Consider the following 18,856-nt stretch of genomic DNA (forward strand, 5'->3'; position numbering starts at 1 on the left):
GGTATTGAACTATTTACATCTAGAAATAGGAGATATCTAATTTTTAGAGCTTACATTGTGTTGACATGTCCCTCGATACCATTGACAGGTTACCAACCATTTATTAATACTTACAAGTCATATAAAACACCTATAGTGACCCTGTAACAGCAGCCTCCATTCACAGAGTTTACAAGTCTAGTAGGGATTAAAGTCATTTTTGTACATCTGAATGATCCGTTTCAAGCTTACACACACATTATATGTCTGTGAAAGATTCCCTGTAGTTCATTATGTTACCATTACCTTGAATAATTCTGATGATGATCTGCAACCTTCTGAATAAGTCTTCTGATTGTTCCTTGGTTTTATCTATTTCATTCAGAAGCCTTTGAGCCTCTCTTGAATTAAAGTTAACCTTAAAAAGGGGATAGATATAAATAATTACATGACTTATCAGGCAAACTGCTGCAACTTTAATCTAGCAACAAAGTTCACTAGATATTACCTTATTTTCCAGGATGTTAATGTCTTGGTTTAGATTGAGGGTATCTGTCTCCAGTTCACTTATGGTCATCTTTTGAGAATTAACTGTAAGTCGGTATCTGTCAACCAAGATCTACAATGCATAAAACGGAAAGTAATTATCATGCTATGAACTATGCTAAATATAGGCATAAAAGGATTTCTGCAAGGAACAATAACCTCTAACATGAAGCATTAGAACTCGATACCTGAGCCAGCTATTATAAAATATTGGTGCTCTTGTGTTTGGTACAGGCTAACACACTAACAGACATTTGTGAAATACATATATGCCTACAAAGCAACAAGGTAAATATGACAGCATTTGTTTTTTACATCTAGAAACAGACAATCAGATGCTCTGTATTATGCAAGACAAGATTATGCTGCAGCCAATTCAAAACAGGAAAAACAATATATTTAAGAAGTCATCTAAGCTACATTACTTCAGTTATTAAATACCATTAATGTATACATTGTGACTTATCTAAGCATATAGGATGTTTAGCACTGTGACATCATATGGGACAAAAAGAGAATCTGTACATGAATCAACACTTGCATTCTAAGTGAGAAAGTCACATATTTTAATTACACAGTGTTAACAATTTTGTTGATTTGATCTTGTTACTCCTTACTCTAGGCTTATTTTTTTATTGTTTCAAATGACCACAAGATGCTTCAGGGTAGCCAAGCATCATTTGCTGCATGCAAGGTTGATGTGTGTGTGTGTGTGTGTGTGTGTGTGTGTGTGTGTGTGTGTGTGTGTGTGTGTGTGTGTGTGTGTGTGTGTGTGTGTGTGTGTGTGTGTGTGTGTGTGTGTGTGTGTGTGTGTGTGTGTGTGTGTGTGTGTGTGTGTGTGTGTGTGTGTGTGTGTGTGTGTATTGGTTCACATGCATCATTGCTTCATCATTGCTGCTGACAAGACTCTTTACTGATAAAAAAGCCAAAGTGTTAAATGGAAGGGAGCTTGTGATGGCACACAAGTACCACTTGGAAGCTTTTTCCTCTGCACGCCTTACTTACAGATATGTAGTTTGGGTGTATGCTTCCAATATTTGCATTCTCCTTTCTCTCTGTGTATGTCTATGGCTACAGTGGCACCACAGACTCCATAAATCAAGAGAAACCCAAGATTGCAAGTAGCTGTTCCCTATGAAGACATCTGTAATTTTTGTAAACATCAATGCGTGTCCAGCAATGGAGTTCAAATTCACCTGAGGATACATCTATCAGTGCATGATCATACATTCTTGAAAGAAGGGATAGACACTGTTGCTAGTCATGTGTGAGTGTGTGTTTGTCTAATATAAACACACACACACACACATATATATATATATATATATATATATATATATATATATATATATATATATATGATTGCAGTCTGTAAGAGCAAACACTAAAAGAGAGAATGTTCTTTTTGCCTTGTTTTATAACCTGCCAGCAACTTTGTGAGTGAGATCATGGTACAGCGGAGTCTGGGAATTTGCCCTTTCCCCACTGCAGTTTGATTTTGCAGTTGGTATGCATAGCTAGCACAGGGTGTAGGGAGTGCAGGGAGGTTTGCCCTTTGAAAAAAAAATGTTTGTTCTATATTCTTTTTAGCTTTGCTCTTTGATATCTGATGAGACAGTCACATTTATTTACTTACTGGCATTTGATTACTGGGAAAGTAAGACTGGGTAGGAGCCTATTTTCAGTAGAGGCTAGGGGAAAAACCTCCAAAGTATTGCACAAACATTTTAAGAACAATAATGTTACAGTTTGCAAAAATAATACCAAAAACAACAATAGTTCAAATAATACACACACATTTTATATATATATATATATATATATATATATATATATATATATATATATATATATATATAATGTGTGTGTATAGCTATATATGTATAGATATATACATACACATGCTTATTTCTGTTTTGTTAAACTGGATTAGACCTAGTGGGTAAGGCTTATTTTCAATGGGGAACCAGGAAAGAAAGCTACCCATAGAACATGTAAATCAACAAAGGAAAGCACTCATAGAACATGTAAATCAACGAAGGAAAGCACCCATAGAACATGTAAATCAACGAAGGAAAGCACCCATAGAACATGTAAATCAACGAAGGAAAGCACCCATAGAACATGTAAATCAACAAAGGAAAGCACCCATAGAACATGTAAATCAACAAAGGAAAGCACCCATAGAACATGTAAATCAACAAAGGAAAGCACCCATAGAACATGTAAATCAACGAAGGAAAGCACCCATAGAACATGTAAATCAACGAAGGAAAGCACCCATAGAACATGTAAATCAGCGAAGGAAAGCACCCATAGAACATGTAAATCAGCGAAGGAAAGCACCCATAGAACATGTAAATCAACGAAGGAAAGCACCCATAGAACATGTAAATCAATGAAGGAAAGCACCCATAGAACATGTAAATCAACGAAGGAAAGCACCCATAGAACATGTAAATCAACGAAGGAAAGCACCCATAGAACATGTAAATCAACGAAGGAAAGCACCCATAGAACATGTAAATCAACGAAGGAAAGCACCCATAGAACATGTAAATCAACGAAGGAAAGCACCCATAGAACATGTAAATCAACGAAGGAAAGCACCCATAGAACATGTAAATCAATGAAGGAAGGCACCCACAGAACATGTAAATCAACGAAGGAAAGCACCCATAGAACATGTAAATCAATGAAGGAAAGCACCCATAGAACATGTAAATCAACAAAGGAAAGCACCCATAGAACATGTAAATCAACAAAGGAAAGCACCCATAGAACATGTAAATCAACGAAGGAAAGCACCCATAGAACATGTAAATCAACGAAGGAAAGCACCCATAGAACATGTAAATCAACGAAGGAAAGCACCCATAGAACATGTAAATCAAAAAGGCATAATGATTTGTATATTTTGTAGGTTTATAAGCAGATAATACATCCAGGAAATGCATTATACAAACTAATGAAAAGGAAAATAGAATAAAGAAAACAGAAAATTTAGCAAAATTACTTGGTTATTATTCCATAATGCAATAGTAGTGAGTATCACATCAGTAATGGTTGTAATAGTTACGTTGATATCGTCAAGGCAGGTAAGTATATGTAATCAGCATAAAATATATAAGGAAAAACATGTTAAGATTACTTTTTAATACATTTATGTAGCTCAAGAGGTGACACTAATAGTTATTTTCTGAGAGTTGGATATGACTTGTTATACTACACCTTAGCAGGATATGTAGAAAGGTCATTTTATTTTAACAGTGCACCAACAAATGCTATGGGACAGGAGCTATGTCAGTTAAAGCTTCACTGACAGAGTATGTGAGACGGGAAACTAGTGCTAAATATGTTATGGAAACACCACATCACTGACAAGCCTTAGTTCTAAGGCAAAAGCACCATAAGTGCAATACTCAGAAGAGTGAATCTGTGCTTGCTAACACAGAGGAATACGTAGTGATTTTCAGCATTGACTGTATTTGAAACTGCAATTAATTTGTCAGAGCTGTGGGTGGGTGGGGTGGCTTGCATTTGTAGGGTTTGCACTTCTGCTAAGCAGTTGTGAAGTGTATGACTCTGTTGCATGCTGTTTCAAGTGTGTGTGTGTGTGTGTGTGTGTGTGTGTGTGTGTGTGTGTGTGTGTGTGTGTGTGTGTGTGTGTGTGTATGTGTACATACATTACTCTTTATACACATATACTCCTGTTTGTGTAAACTGTAAATACATACAACTGGCTGCAACAGTTAACATTAAGAAAGGAAAGATTGTTCTGCAAGTGTTTGTAACAGTCATTACTATGTGATTGCTGATAATTAAATGGGAGGATGGACTCCATACATGAGCAAATGAGCAAAGTGAATGGAGTATGATCATTTGGTAGAAACATTGAATAGGAGTTAAATATACCTCTGAGTAGATTTTGAACTTGGCTCATGCATTTCATGTACAGCTAAGGCTATATGATTTATGTAGTGTCCATTCCTTTCTTTGTGTCATAACTAGCAAAGGAAAGAAACTTAGAATATTATAGTGCTCTGTATAGGGAAGATCGTAGAGAGGGGTCCAGTGGTGAGAGATGTAAATATTGTGCAAGGGCATAACTATTTCTGCTCTCACTATTTCTGACAAAGAACTGCAATTAAATATGTAAGCTATGAGGTCAGTGGACATGACCTGCATCGAGTGTCAGTGTTTGTGACAATGGTCATTATTAACAACATCACAGTGTGATGGCTAGAAAACTTCTGTGAGAGCTGGTTTTCAGAAACAGGACTGATTGCTTGGTGGAGATGGATTGTGCCGAACTAGGTGTTATGCTTCTGACTGGGATGGAAATAAAAATACTTTCAATGAAGCAGAATGGCTGAAGATAACATCTATAACTACTAAACTCATCTAAACATGATGTGTTATGCTGATTAACTAGTAATGGGGTAAAAAGTAATTAAATAATATTTGCATGCTATATGCACCTCTCTTCAGATATCAAAAATATTTGCTTAAATTCATTCTTACAGATCATGGCACAGAGACACAGTCATGCACTTATGTAAATGGATGAATTAACTTATACTACACAAATAAAAGTATTTACAACCATGGAAGTCAAAACAATGCATTTCATATAATTAATAATCAGTACGACTGACAGTAATGTATACTTGTGTCTCAGATTGTAGCTTAAAAGCATTCTCAAGAATTAGTCTACTTCTCCTGTTAGTAATTATGTAACTAAAATAAAGCACAATAAAACTGCAAGAAAGTTATACACGATGAGAGGTAACCACTCCCTCAAATGCAGCAGTAAATTGTGCTAGTTCTACAAAAATGTAGCTTGATTTAACAGTTATATACCTTAGCATTTCTAGAGTTCTACAAAAATGTAGCTTGATTTAACAGTTATATACCTTAGCATTTCTAGAGTTCTACAAAAATGTAGCTTGATTTAACAGTTATAAACCTTAGCATTTCTAGAGTTCTACAAAAATGTAGCTTGATTTAACAGTTATATACCTTAGCATTTCTAGAGTTCTACAAAAATGTAGCTTGATTTAACAGTTATATACCTTAGCATTTCTAGAGTTCTACAAAAATGTAGCTTGATTTAACAGTTATATACCTTAGCATTTCTAGAGTTCTACAAAATGTAGCTTGATTTAACAGTTATATACCTTAGCATTTCTAGAGTTCTACAAAAATGTAGCTTGATTTAACAGTTATATACCGTAGCATTTCTAGAGTTCTACAAAAATGTAGCTTGATTTAACCGTTATATACCTTAACATTTCTAGAGTTCTAGAAAAATGTAGTTTGATTTAACAGTTATATACCTTAGCATTTCTAGAGTTCTACAAAAATGTAGCTTGATTTAACAGTTATATACCTTAGCATTTCTAGAGTTCTACAAAAATGTAGCTTGATTTAGCAGTTATATACCTTAGCATTTCTAGAGTTCTACAAAAATGTAGCTTGATTTAACAGTTATATACCGTAGCATTTCTAGAGTTCTACAAAAATGTAGCTTGATTTAACCGTTATATACCTTAACATTTCTAGAGTTCTACAAAAATGTAGCTTGATTTAACAGTTATATACCTTAGCATTTCTAGTAAGCGCTTCAATTTTTTTCATCCTTTCACGTGACATGGAACTCGCACTAGCATTCTGGATCCGAATTTTGATGTTCAGAAGCTCGGTTTCCATGTTGTTAAGGTCGGACAACAGGGTGGTAACACAGCTATCACAAGCTACAAAACACATTGATAATTAAGTTGGAGTATACAGGATAACATAAAATGCTAAAGAATGCAAATAATCAAAGTTTTTTATTTTCTATGGAATTCCATCATTTCAGACTCTAGAGAAATAAAATTGAAGAGCATAAAAATGCATATCCTTGTTGCTTGGACATATCATGGGTAGCCACGATATTACATGATATTACACAATATTTCACATTATACAAGAACTTTAGAACAGTAGCAGGTTACCTCGAGGAACCAATAGTCACAACTCATGGCTCCACTGCAATCTATCATTTATTAACTGTATATGTATATGCAAATTAGAGTGCATTTACTCATTGCCAAAAAACAAACAAATAAAAGGAATGGAATAAGGGTCTCATATTTCTAACCACAACCCCTGATTAACACTTAAACACCAAAAGGAACTCAGAGGAAGCAGGGTGGCTGTCTATCATAAAGTCCATAATTTTAAATATCATTAAGTTAATACTGGTGCAAAATAATACTTAGATTTTATCTTTGGGCTGACAGCCCTGGAAATGCAATCCCCTTAACTCCTTTAAGTATGTGTAGTGATAGCTCAGTATAAATGTTTATAATTTTAAGAAAGATCTAGTTGTTACCCCCTGGTGTCTAAAGGGTGTTAATGATATGCTAAGATAGAAAACACTAGCATGGCTATGTTTTAGTGCTTCACTGAGAACAGAAAATGATCTATTAATCTTCACAAATTCCAACCCAACACCATAGTATGAATACATTCATAGTTTTACCTGTGCAAATGAATAAACCATTGACTCTCATGTGACAATGTGGATTGTTTTCTTATTTAGAGCTGCTTTTGCTGTGAACTATTCAGGGGTTGATGAAATGGGTAGTTACAGTGCATCAGCTGGTAATCATCCGATAGGACATGATAATTTACACCACTGCATAAGTTGAGGAAAACGTAATGCAGCAGGAGCATACCTCTCAAGTCTGCAGATTTTTGCAGAATGTCCAGATGGTTTGGCTCACATTTTTAGTCAATTCCTCAAAAAATGTGTGTTTTTTGGAAAATAAGTGGGATGAGCTGAAAGTCACTAAATAATGACATACGTTTGAGTTTCAGAGTTCAAATCCTTCAGAAAATGTATGTTAAACCCTGTTACTCTAGCAACATTCTAACTTTTTCAGAGCAATATTTAAATATGTCCCTATTTTTGGGCCTTTGTCCCCCCATTTTGTCAGGCTTTGTGCAGATTTCTTGATGCAGGACATGTCCTTCCTGTAAGATATTCCTGTAGACTGTGCACTGTGGTGCTGCAGGACAGGTCTTTACTGTAACATATTTCTGTAGACTTTGCACTGCGGTGCTGCAGGACAGGTCTTTCCTGTAACATATTCCTGTAGACTGTGCACTGCGGTGCTGCAGGACAGGTCCTTCCTGTAACATATTTCTGTAGAATGTGCACTGTGGTGCTGTAGGACAGGTCTTTCCTGTAACATATTTCTGTAGATTGCGCACTGCGGTGCTGCAGGACAGGTCCCTCCTGTAACATATTCCTGTAGACTGTGCACTGTGGTGCTGCAGGGCAGGTCTTTCCTGTAACATATTCTTGTAGACTTTGCACTGTGGTGCTGCAGGACAGGTCTTTCCTGTAACATATTCCTGTAGACTGTACACTGCAGTGCTGCAGTACAGGTCCTTCCTGTAACATATTCCTGTAGACTTTGCACTGCGGTGCTGCAGGATAGGTCCTTCCTGTAACATATTCCTGTAGACTTTGCACTGCGGTGCTGCAGGACAGGTCTTTCCTGTAACATATTTCTGTAGACTTTGCACTGCGGTGCTGCAGGACAGGTCTTTCCTGTAACATATTCCTGTAGACTGTGCACTGCGGTGCTGCAGGACAGGTCCTTCCTGTAACATATTTCTGTAGAATGTGCACTGCGGTGCTGTAGGACAGGTCTTTCCTGTAACATATTTCTGTAGATTGCGCACTGCGGTGCTGCAGGACAGGTCCCTCCTGTAACATATTCCTGTAGACTGTGCACTGCGGTGCTGGAGGACAGGTCCTTCCTGTAACATATTCCTGTAGACTGTGCACTGCGGTGCTGCAGGACAGGTCCTTCCTGTAACATATTCCTGTAGACTGTGCACTGCAGTGCTGCAGGACAGGTCCTTCCTGTAACATATTCCTGTAGACTGTGCACTGCAGTGCTGCAGGACAGGTCCTTACTGTAATATATTCCTGTAGATGTCCTTTCTCCACCAAAAAGCACAGCAGCATATTTCTCAAGTACTTCAGTGGTAATGTGAACTCAATGCCATTCATGGTGCTTCTCATGCTGGTTGTACTTCATAAAAAAACTGTGCAACTTGTGTGAACTGCCTTGTCTAATTCACTCCTAGGATGCGTGAAGAGTGGACCACACACAGCATTTTTGTTTCAGTGTAACATAATGGCAGTATAGAATTTGCTGTACTCTGTGCTGCAGTAAAGCAGTTTAAATGTGAGAAGTTTATAACTGAATAAGCACGGGGGCAACTGTTTTACTTGTTCTGTTGATTTCTTTTTCCTCCATTTAAATTTTCTTTGAGTATGAGGTTAGCCAAGAATACAATATCTCATTAACTGACTGATGGCACATGTTAATGAGTCTAGTGGTCAGACAGATCCAATGGTAAGGACAGTGTGGCTCCGCCACTGTAGTAATAAGTGGGTTATTGGTTGCACCAGGGGAGTGGTCACACTTGTCTGATATTTATAGAAGTTAAAATATTTATAAATGAATGTTATTACTCACTGTTATTTTTAGTGTGCTTCCTCTAATATGGTACAGGCTATCAAAATCCCACAGACCAAATATAATTTGACTGGAACTATATTTTATAGGGTGACTCCATCCAACACTCAATATACAGATGGAGATACACTGCACCCATTATCTAAGGACAGTAATTCCAAGACTGTCAAACCTTGGATAAAGCTGCAAAATGCAGCTCTCAGAAGCTCCATAAAATCATCCAGACCTTAAAAACTGTTTTATTTTGCTGTTAGCAGCCCTTGATCAGGTGAAAATATAACTATTTCCCCAATTATTCTGCACTTAGACAGTATCAAACACATTATGAATGTTATTATATGAAGCATAAACTAGCTGTAAAACTTTAATTGACATTGCATAGCCCAGCAACGCAGAAGGGACATATCGTTACAAAGCAATAACTGGGGCATGGTAACTTATAATCATAATGGGTGTAAAGAGTAAAGAGGAACATAATTTGGCATGGTAGATACCAGAAAATATGATGTTTCACTGAAGAGATTTCATACAGTAGGTAACTAAGTCTAATCACTAAAAAATAAATCCTGTATGTCAGATGCAAGGACTAATTCTTGCATTATAAACATATTTAAGCAACACATCCTAATCAAAATTAGCATGTAATCAATGAAACTTGGGTGAATCTTTCCTTACCATCACAGTTATCTGTGTCTGTATCTTTGGGCTCCAGGTCCATACATTCTGCAAATGGAGAATAGAAACATGTTTTTTAAAATGTTAATGTGAAAGTAAGCAATCTGTCATTTATATTTCACAATGCATTTTTTACTGCATGCTAGGGATGTGTCAAATGAAGTTCAAATTGCATATATTTTCTAAGGGTAAAACTAAGCTAATGCCTCCAAGCACATGGAAAGTTACCGGAGTCATGGTTCAGTGAACAGAGCACAGCGAACAAAGTGAGATGGTTGTTTTATCAAAATAACCATTTTGTTCTGAGATCAATGCAAAAGTACACTAGCTTTATTTTTCTGAAATATTGTAGCAATGATTATGACAAAAGACATGGATGTCGATGGTTTTAGACACATTCTCAGAGAGCAATAGTGCCTCAGTGAATTGGTCAATAACTTACCAAGTATGTGAAACAAATAAAGCAGTGAGAAAGGGATAATATAACATTTCAGTAAATCTACTGGAGAAGTATTAAGCATTAAAGGCTAAAGCAAATGGAAAAGCAATTTTATTTTGCTATTCAATCCCCAGGGGCTCAGGGAAAGCAAAACAAATGAAAATCTAAAACAAGCATTTCCCTAAACCAGTTAAATAGCTGCATATCACTCAGTCTGAAAGAGAGTAAAATAATAGGTGTGCAAAGTATCTTTAATTTACTGCTTGTATGTCTCTCATTGAGTAATGAATGAGTACATATCTTAATTAAAAAAATACAGCAGTACTACCGTCACATATGCTCTATAAGAATAAGAAAAAAGCTTACATTTACTAAAGACAGAAGTGGATAAATATTAAGAGTATCTGTTATATTTTTGTCAAAATCACATCACACTGCATAGCCATATTATAAACGTAGAGCAAAGCAAGAGTTAATGCTAACGTTTCTTTCCTTTTTTAATGTTACACAGTGACATCTGCACTAATGTGTGCACACAGGTCCACTAAGAAAGAAAGAATGATGATCTATCAAATCAGAGCTTATCATACAAACTCACTGAATCAGCAGTTAATCAACATATACACTATTACAGTCTAATAAAGAAGTGTTTGTGCAATGAGATAAGACCCCGTATTTCCCAACTTATACATACCAGTCTTAGGCTGCACAACCTTTGAGAAGATTGCAAACTGTTGTACTTGCTTAGACTATGAAGTTTTACTTTCTGATTAACTCCTGATTTTTTTGAGCTTATGTTGCTTAAATCTGATTTGACCGTTTGTTAACCAGCTGTCATGCAGCAAAGTACACAAGTACATGCCTAATCTACTAAGGTCCATTCCATTTGAAAGATAAACTAGATATATTATAAACTAATCACATTTAGCTACTAGCAACATAGTAGATACATTGATATGTGTAAACACTGTTGTTGTGTTATGACACTTTAATGTTAGCATCAGTTTTCAGTCAAACTGTTTTCTCTCACAGTTGCATTATCTGGGTGAGCTTTCTTAGTTGTTACAGCCAGTGTCACTTTAACGGCACTGGTCTTGGGACCATAGTGTCTATAATTACATCAACCACCTACATGATACGATCCTCCATTTGAAGCTGTGTGGCAGCTGCACTCTAGCCTTCCAGCCTTGAAACATGGTACTGGTCGGCCATTCTTCTAGTGACATAAACCTGGTCATCTGTATCTCCTTCAAAAAATTCAAATGTATTGAAATTGGTATTAGGCTTTATGATAGCATGGTGCCTTGAAGAATTTGAGCCCCATACCACATCCACCTGGCTCTCCCACATCTACTATATATACCACAGGTCCTGCTGAAGAGGCAGTCTGACCAGGTTGTCATTTGTAAGTCTGTGGCTATTAGCTACTAAAATATAGGGTGTTTCTCATTTAGCTGACAGAATTGCTTGATGTACTCTCTCTGAATATTAGGCTTCAGTAACTCCAGACATGACTTCAGGTTTCACTTTAGAAACTGTACTACTATGACTGTATTTGTGACTGTGGTTATTACATACACTTCAATAAAGAGAAAGAACACTGTTTATGCTGTTTAGTGGTGGTTTATTATCAGAGCTCATTCCCATAACAGCATTATTGAGCATTTAAGTAAATCTCTCTGTTATCTGTTTTGTTTTGGCATGGTGATGAACACATAAAGTGCTTAAAGCCATTTTGTTTTGTGAAACTTTTGAACCCTTCCAAGGTAATTTTTTTTTTCATTGTCATAAAAAAACATACAAAAAAGATCAAAGCTCCTATGCTAGTCTGGTGTGCACCTAATAGTAACACAATGGGCTTACTTGCATCATCATATTTCAGTATTGTTCTGTTACTAACTTCTTGAGCGTTTCAAAACTCCTTTGCTGTTCATTGCTCTATTCTAGAGAAATAGAATTTTCAAGCAGCTTTCTAAGAAACCTATTTTCTCAGACATAGTACAAAATTGTTCATGATACTGCACCATTCCCAGAAATGTAATTGTCTGTCTGTCTTCTAGCTTTTCCATTTGTACTAATGTTTTGAGTTGCTATGAGTCTGACTTCAATCCTTCTGGTATCAGAACATCATCTATATAGTTTAAAAGATTGTAGATGGACACTTGCTGATATTCAAAAAGTGATATTGGTTCAGTCTATTCAACAGATGTAACAGTCTCTTGTCATGTTCTTCATTTTATTAGTTATGGTCACAAAACCTTCAAAGCTTTCAATTACTTGTACAACTGCTCTTTGAAATACGTCTGGTGTAGATGAGGTACTACACGGATGTCTGCAGAATCTATTTCTACCTAAAGGCATATTAAATATATACAAAGTGGAACTTTCCTCCTCTAAGTTATCTGTCGGATTCCTGGTTTGCAGCAATACAATAATAATATCTGGCAGACTTGAGACCACTTCCATAACCATAAGCAATGAACGGTCTGTTTTAATTACTTTTGTGGATAAATACAAATATGAATATTGTCTTTTTTCAATTAGTGAACACACTATTCATGCACTGTACTGAGTGTTACTACTTCTTAGTGACACCAAAACTTCCATTTATATTAAAGTTTGATCATTTCTACTCCTGAGAGCTACTTGTGCTTTCCTTTGGACATGTATTATTCAAATGGCATCAGGGCATATGCAAGTATGATATTTTCTTGGTAAACTACCCAAACCTGGGAAAATCAACATAGTTTTGCAAGATATCTTTGCTATGTCTTTCTGTAGCTATGCTAGCTTACTTGCATCATCATTTTTCAGTAAATACTATGAACACATTTTACTATGCCAACTTTCTCATAAGGCAAACAGCCCAAAATGTAGGCAAATTACCTTTCTAATCCACTACTATTATAGTATCATCAGTAGTTTCTGACCCATTAGCATTAATTGGTGTCCTGAATATATCAGTAATGTCCATGCTGATTTGGTATTGATGCAATTCACCTCCCATTCTTTAATAGTGTTTCCAGATAAAATGTTATATTATGCATCACTGTCTAATTTAAATTTGACAATTTATCAATTCTGAGCTTCTCTTGTGGGTCAAACTACTTATTTTAATGCAGTAACTCTACTCTCTGACTCCATGGAATCAACTATATCCATTTTATAACTGCCAGCAAATATTTCAATTTCATGTTTTCACTCAGCAATATTAAAACTATTATGAACACTCATTCTTTCTTTCACACATTCTTATGAAATGATTCTTCCACAGTAATTTCACTCATTCATCACATATCCACAATTTTTGATAAGATTAAATCTGCTTCTCCTAACAGCCTGCTCCTTGTCTTATCATTTAATATACAATAGCCCATTCTGTTTCATATTTATTATAGCCTGTTCTGCCTGTTATCAATGAATCATCTAAATTATTTATTTATTTATTGCTAAATTGCTTTGCATGTGACAGAATTTTTGGAAATTGCAAATGGACCACCATTTCTTCAAAAGAATGAAATAGTCTGAAAGCTTCACACGTTACACAACAAACAGACAAAATTGTGACTTCACTTCAAAAAGAAACACATTTCAAATAAAATTACATTTCTGCTCTACAGAATAACTCTAAAACAAATACCCTTTTTACTACTAACACTTCTGACACTATGCAGCATTAGTAATGCCTGTCAAAATCCTTAATACAGTGACAGGAAACTCGGATATGTGACCACTTTTCATGAAATGTTTACTATGTATTACTGCGATGCTCAGATAACAGTTATTAACTAGGTGATTCCATTTCTTAAACCTATAAAGTATATTTTACAGCTTGCACTAAAAGCATGCCGTGGCCATCAGTAATATATAATTTCTGTTACCATAAACAGACTGGTGATCTATTACCCATGCAAACATTGCCCACAAAAATATAGTGAAAGTTCATTACACCTCATAAGTAGGCTAAGGGCTTTTCTGTGGATTTTGGCAGTAGCATCATCAACAGCTGTAATGCAAATACACATAGTATCATAGCACCTTCTAGGAATGTGCACACTAAAGCAGCCCTTAGCTAGAGGACAGTGTATCACTTGCCAGTCTGATGGGCAATGAATGAATAAAATATATAACAACATGATATTATCTTCTGGACAACCAAAATTACAGTGACTACTATAACAAAGACAAGTTGGTAGAAACTTGTAATAGATAAAATCCCAGTGATCTCAGCTGTGATATATTCGTAAGCTTGGCTGTCTTTAGTATAGCCTCCAGTTTTTCTTGCAACTTGTTTAATCCACATTTTGTAAATAGCGATGACATACTTATTTTCTTTCCATGATGTGAACTAAATGCTTGCTGGTACAATTTCTTTAATTGATCCGAAACTCTATACAACTACTGATGAATGGGACAAAGTTGTGCAAGTTAGCACAAAGTCAGTGAAATGTGCCCTACCAACCTCAGTATCAAGGTCCAGCAATCATTAGGGCTAGCTAAACATGTTTCACCTTTTCTATTTAGCAGGTGACAGAACTGATTTACTTTCTTTTCCTGTTTTTTTTCTTTTTCTCAACACAGTATGAATTTGTGGCTTTCGTACTCAGTCTCTCTGTACTTACCACCAGTCACATGATCACAAGTTTTAGAAATGTCACAGTTACATGGACGACAAATACTTCCTCTTTTCATGGGATTTCCAAAGTAGCCAGGAGCACACCTACAGAAAACAAAACAAACAACAAATATATTGATCAGATAACACTGTCTATGCATACATATAGTAAATGATACTAACTTAACTGACAAGGTAAAAGGCATATACTGACAGACACTGTTTAAGTAGTTTACTAGTAATTATTATAGTTGAATATTTACTTATAATTATTGAGATTCACACCTTATTAAGGAGATATTATTGTTCATTATTTAAATGATAAAATACATGCCTTATTGAGTGAGTTTTCTTCACGTCCCTTCAGTAAATGGTATCTGCCCAGGAGCTCAAACCACTTAACTCAGTGTAATACTTAGATGGACAGATAAATGGAAAGACAGACATACAGATACCAGACAGACAGGTGATAGAAAATTTTGCTAGACAGATAGAAGACAGATACATATCCATCTATGTGTGAATAAAATTATTGAGAGAACTGTAATAATACTCTTATCATGAGTACAAGTTTAACCATCAAAACAGAAAAAAATTTAAATAAGGCTTGTACAAGGATAAGCACAACTGCACAATGACCTGCTGTACAGGGACAGGGTGCACACGATGCTGATGACGCTGCTGGTGGCACATTTTTTCCTCCATAATTGCATTCAGAAACACAGTGCAATTGCCATCTAGTATGTCTCCACAAGCGCATTCACAAGACAAAATGCAACTGCCATCCATTTTGTTTCTGTATTTCATACAGTCTGTGACTATGGGAGGGATTTGGATCTTAAGTGGTTAGGCACAGGTATTCCCAATTCATATACAGCATTATGTGCTTTGCCACATTTGTGAGTGGCACAGTTTTTCAGTATCAGCACATGGAATACCCCATCATGGTGCATGTGCACTGCCCTACAGTTTCACCCTTCTCTACCACAGACTTGACTGAACTCTACATCGCAAACCAACAGCTGACTCTAGAAGAGCCACATCATGGCAGCTTGACTGCACCACTGGAGATGTGATATCTGACCACACAGCCTCTCAGATTACGTGACTATGATGTTCTTTCAGTCAGCTGCCACAGTTTCACCTCCTACCTGTGCAAATGGTGTTGACTGTGTCCACCCTCTAACTTGTGTATGGTGATGTCTGGTGCACAGCACAGCCAGATCATGCAATGTCCTTCATAGGCCAAGTATGACGTTGCACACATTATTTTATTCTGTATTGTTTACGTCATGGCCCATAGTTGTAGGCCAGTAACTGCCTCTTTACCAGTGAGCCTGCCTCTCCCCTGGCTGTGGTTATCTTGCTGTGAGTTCCTCCTCTGACTCTTCACCCTGTGCTTCTGCTGAAACTATGACTTTCTTGACAGATCCAGCCATCCTTTTTTTAACATACATAATTTTATTCTTTTTTAACACCTTTATTCAATTATCACTTGTGACAGGCAAACATATTTATACAAAAGCACTCAAACCATATTAACAAGTTCACCATTACAAATAATATACATTACATGTATTGTTACATATATCATATAATCAAAGCAACATTACATCATTTGTTACATTTATGCCTTCTCTTAAATTACATTCTTTCTCCAAAACATTTTTCCGCATGTATTGTCCCCACAATTTCCATTTTTAATGTAATTTACTCCTATTATTTTCTAAAGATTTTATCATCCTTTGTTTATTTTAAACAAGAGGCATCTCTATTAAATTATCACTTATGACATGGGCAAGCATACATTTATATAAATGAAAATAAATCATATTCACATAATCCCAGCTGAAAGCATTTTACATCACAAACTACATTGACATAATCCTAGTTGCAAACATTATACATAAATTATAATCTACCCAATCATTGTCAGTCAAACATTACATAGCTCACTGAAGTCCTGCCTTCTTTTAAACCCCATTCCTCCTCTGTATGTACTGTTCCAACAAATCCCATTTTTTTGTATGTAGTTTGCTCCTACCCCTTTTTAAAGATCCCAATTCCAGTTGTTTTACCTCTGTTACTGTATTCACTACTTCTGGTACAGTAGGTTTAGACTTTGATTTCCATTTTCTATTATTTACTTTTTCGGCAGTCACCATAATTTAGACAGCAAGGCCTATGTCCAGACAATTCTGATTCTGTATCACAGCTCAGAAAAAAATTATTTCCCTAGTACACCAATTTGCTCACCCAGTAGCGCCAACAAAGTAGTCTGCAGGGAATCTTTAAAGTGTGCCAACTCATTACACTCCCAGAAAATATGTTCCCAATTATCTCTTTCTTCCCTATCACACCTCCAACATTTGCTGTCTACCTGAGGAAAAGTTCTCTGGAGTCTACTTGGGGTATAGAAACATCTGTGTAAACATTTCCAAGCAAAAATTCTAAATCGTCTAGATTTTGCTGCACATTTGGGAGACATACATATATCCTCCCATTGTTTCTTTGTGAATTGCTTATTCCATTTCTCTTCCTAATCCTTATTAACCTCCTATGACTGATGTTTATTGTTATCATGCAGTATTTTATATGCTCTACTAATTACTCATTTTTTAATGGCAGCTTGTGCTCTAGATTCTACTAAAAGCTCTACCAGTGCTGGTCTTTTGTTTTAGGACCCCCCCCTCCATTTCTTTCTCTTTGCCTATGCTCGGATATCAATCCTTTATAGATGCAGCCATAATAATTAGTTTCTGCACCACTTCTTTGCACAGTAGCACATTGCAAAGCACAGCACACACAAAAATATTTTGCTGCAAATGTGCAGAGTATCCTGAAGTACCCTAATACAGGTGGGTAAACACTGGAAGGATCTCTCTAGTTTTTTAGATACCCACTCAACTATGTTTCAGATTTTCACAAGTGCTGTGTAATAGGCCACTGCCTGCATGGTCTGGGGGGGGGGGTTGAGTTCAGGGGTCATCACACTGGCCTTTTCAAATGCAGCATTGCCTGGAACACAAAACAAATAACAAAGGCCTGTCTATTTAGCATATGTGTGCACTTACCAACCAGGCTAGTCTGTGGGAAATCATCTTTCAAGAAGTGTTGGCATAAGTTAGATGTGTGCTAACCATGTAAACTGTGTGAGCCACCTGGGTGGTATACAGACACATTATAAATAACACATTGGGCCTTACAGGCCAACTGGCATTTCATGTAGTAGAAGCCCTTCATGTTACTGCATTGTAAGTCCTCTGAAACTGATGGACCTTGATTGTAACATGGGTGCAATATATGGCTCCCTGGACCTCAGGGAAATCACTAATATCATAAAAGGCCTGCATGGTGTCAGTTCTCTCCTCTGCTGTCCTTGAAACCATATATGTTCCTTCATATGTTCCAGCATAATGTCAAGAGAACTAAACTAGGATTTGCAAGGTTGATGCTTGTAATATCTTTGACATGCAGTCTCTCCAGTAGGACACTGGAAGGTTCCTGTAGTGAAGATGGTTAATGGCACACATACCTGGGATTCCACAGGAATGGGCATACAATGTATTCCTCTCAATTCTACTTGTGAGCAATACAGTTTGACAAGGTCTCTTAAAGCATCTCTGTTCACCTGGATATAGTTTACAGTCTGCCAGTTTGTCAGCTGATAGCATGTCAAGTAATGCCTATACTTCCTCCATATGTGCAGGTGGTGATGACATACATCATTGTGAGCACTGCTCCAATGGTGGTTCCTAACAGATTCATCTGTGCTACTGCTATTCCCATCATGTACACTATGAATGTGTCACCGGCAGCAGCACCACCATTTTATATATTTTGGATTCAGTCCACCATTTTGGGTTCCTTCATTTGCATGATCCATGTGGCTCATTTGGCTAGACATTCTTATTTACATGTCATTATACATTCACTGGCATGCACAGCATGTCACCTGGTTTTGATTATAGCAAGGCCATGCTGTCTGTGTCTTACAATCACCAACACCATATACATGGTTATTAGACATGCTAATTTGTACTGCACATTGATAAT

The 18,856-nt window shown here is 36.5% G+C and overlaps 1 protein-coding gene across 3 annotated transcripts in view; it reads right to left on the reverse strand.

Moving 5' to 3' along the window:
* Window positions 1-18,856, reverse strand: part of LAMA3 (laminin subunit alpha 3) — a 2,187,360-nt gene that overhangs the window by 268,803 nt on the left and 1,899,701 nt on the right. For all 3 annotated transcript variants that reach the window (XM_044065357.1, XM_044065355.1, XM_044065356.1), the window contains exons 44-48: window positions 14,808-14,905; window positions 9,747-9,794; window positions 6,130-6,281; window positions 488-598; window positions 286-397 (exon numbers count right to left, since the gene is read on the reverse strand). In XM_044065357.1, coding sequence (XP_043921292.1) covers window positions 286-397; window positions 488-598; window positions 6,130-6,281; window positions 9,747-9,794; window positions 14,808-14,905 — 521 coding nt within the window. The remainder of the gene's footprint in view (window positions 1-285; window positions 398-487; window positions 599-6,129; window positions 6,282-9,746; window positions 9,795-14,807; window positions 14,906-18,856) is intronic.

Source organism: Protopterus annectens, chromosome 3.part0 (genome assembly GCF_019279795.1).
Source record: "Protopterus annectens isolate FY-2018-M chromosome 3.part0, PAN1.0, whole genome shotgun sequence".
NCBI classification, from domain to species: Eukaryota; Metazoa; Chordata; order Ceratodontiformes; family Protopteridae; genus Protopterus; species Protopterus annectens.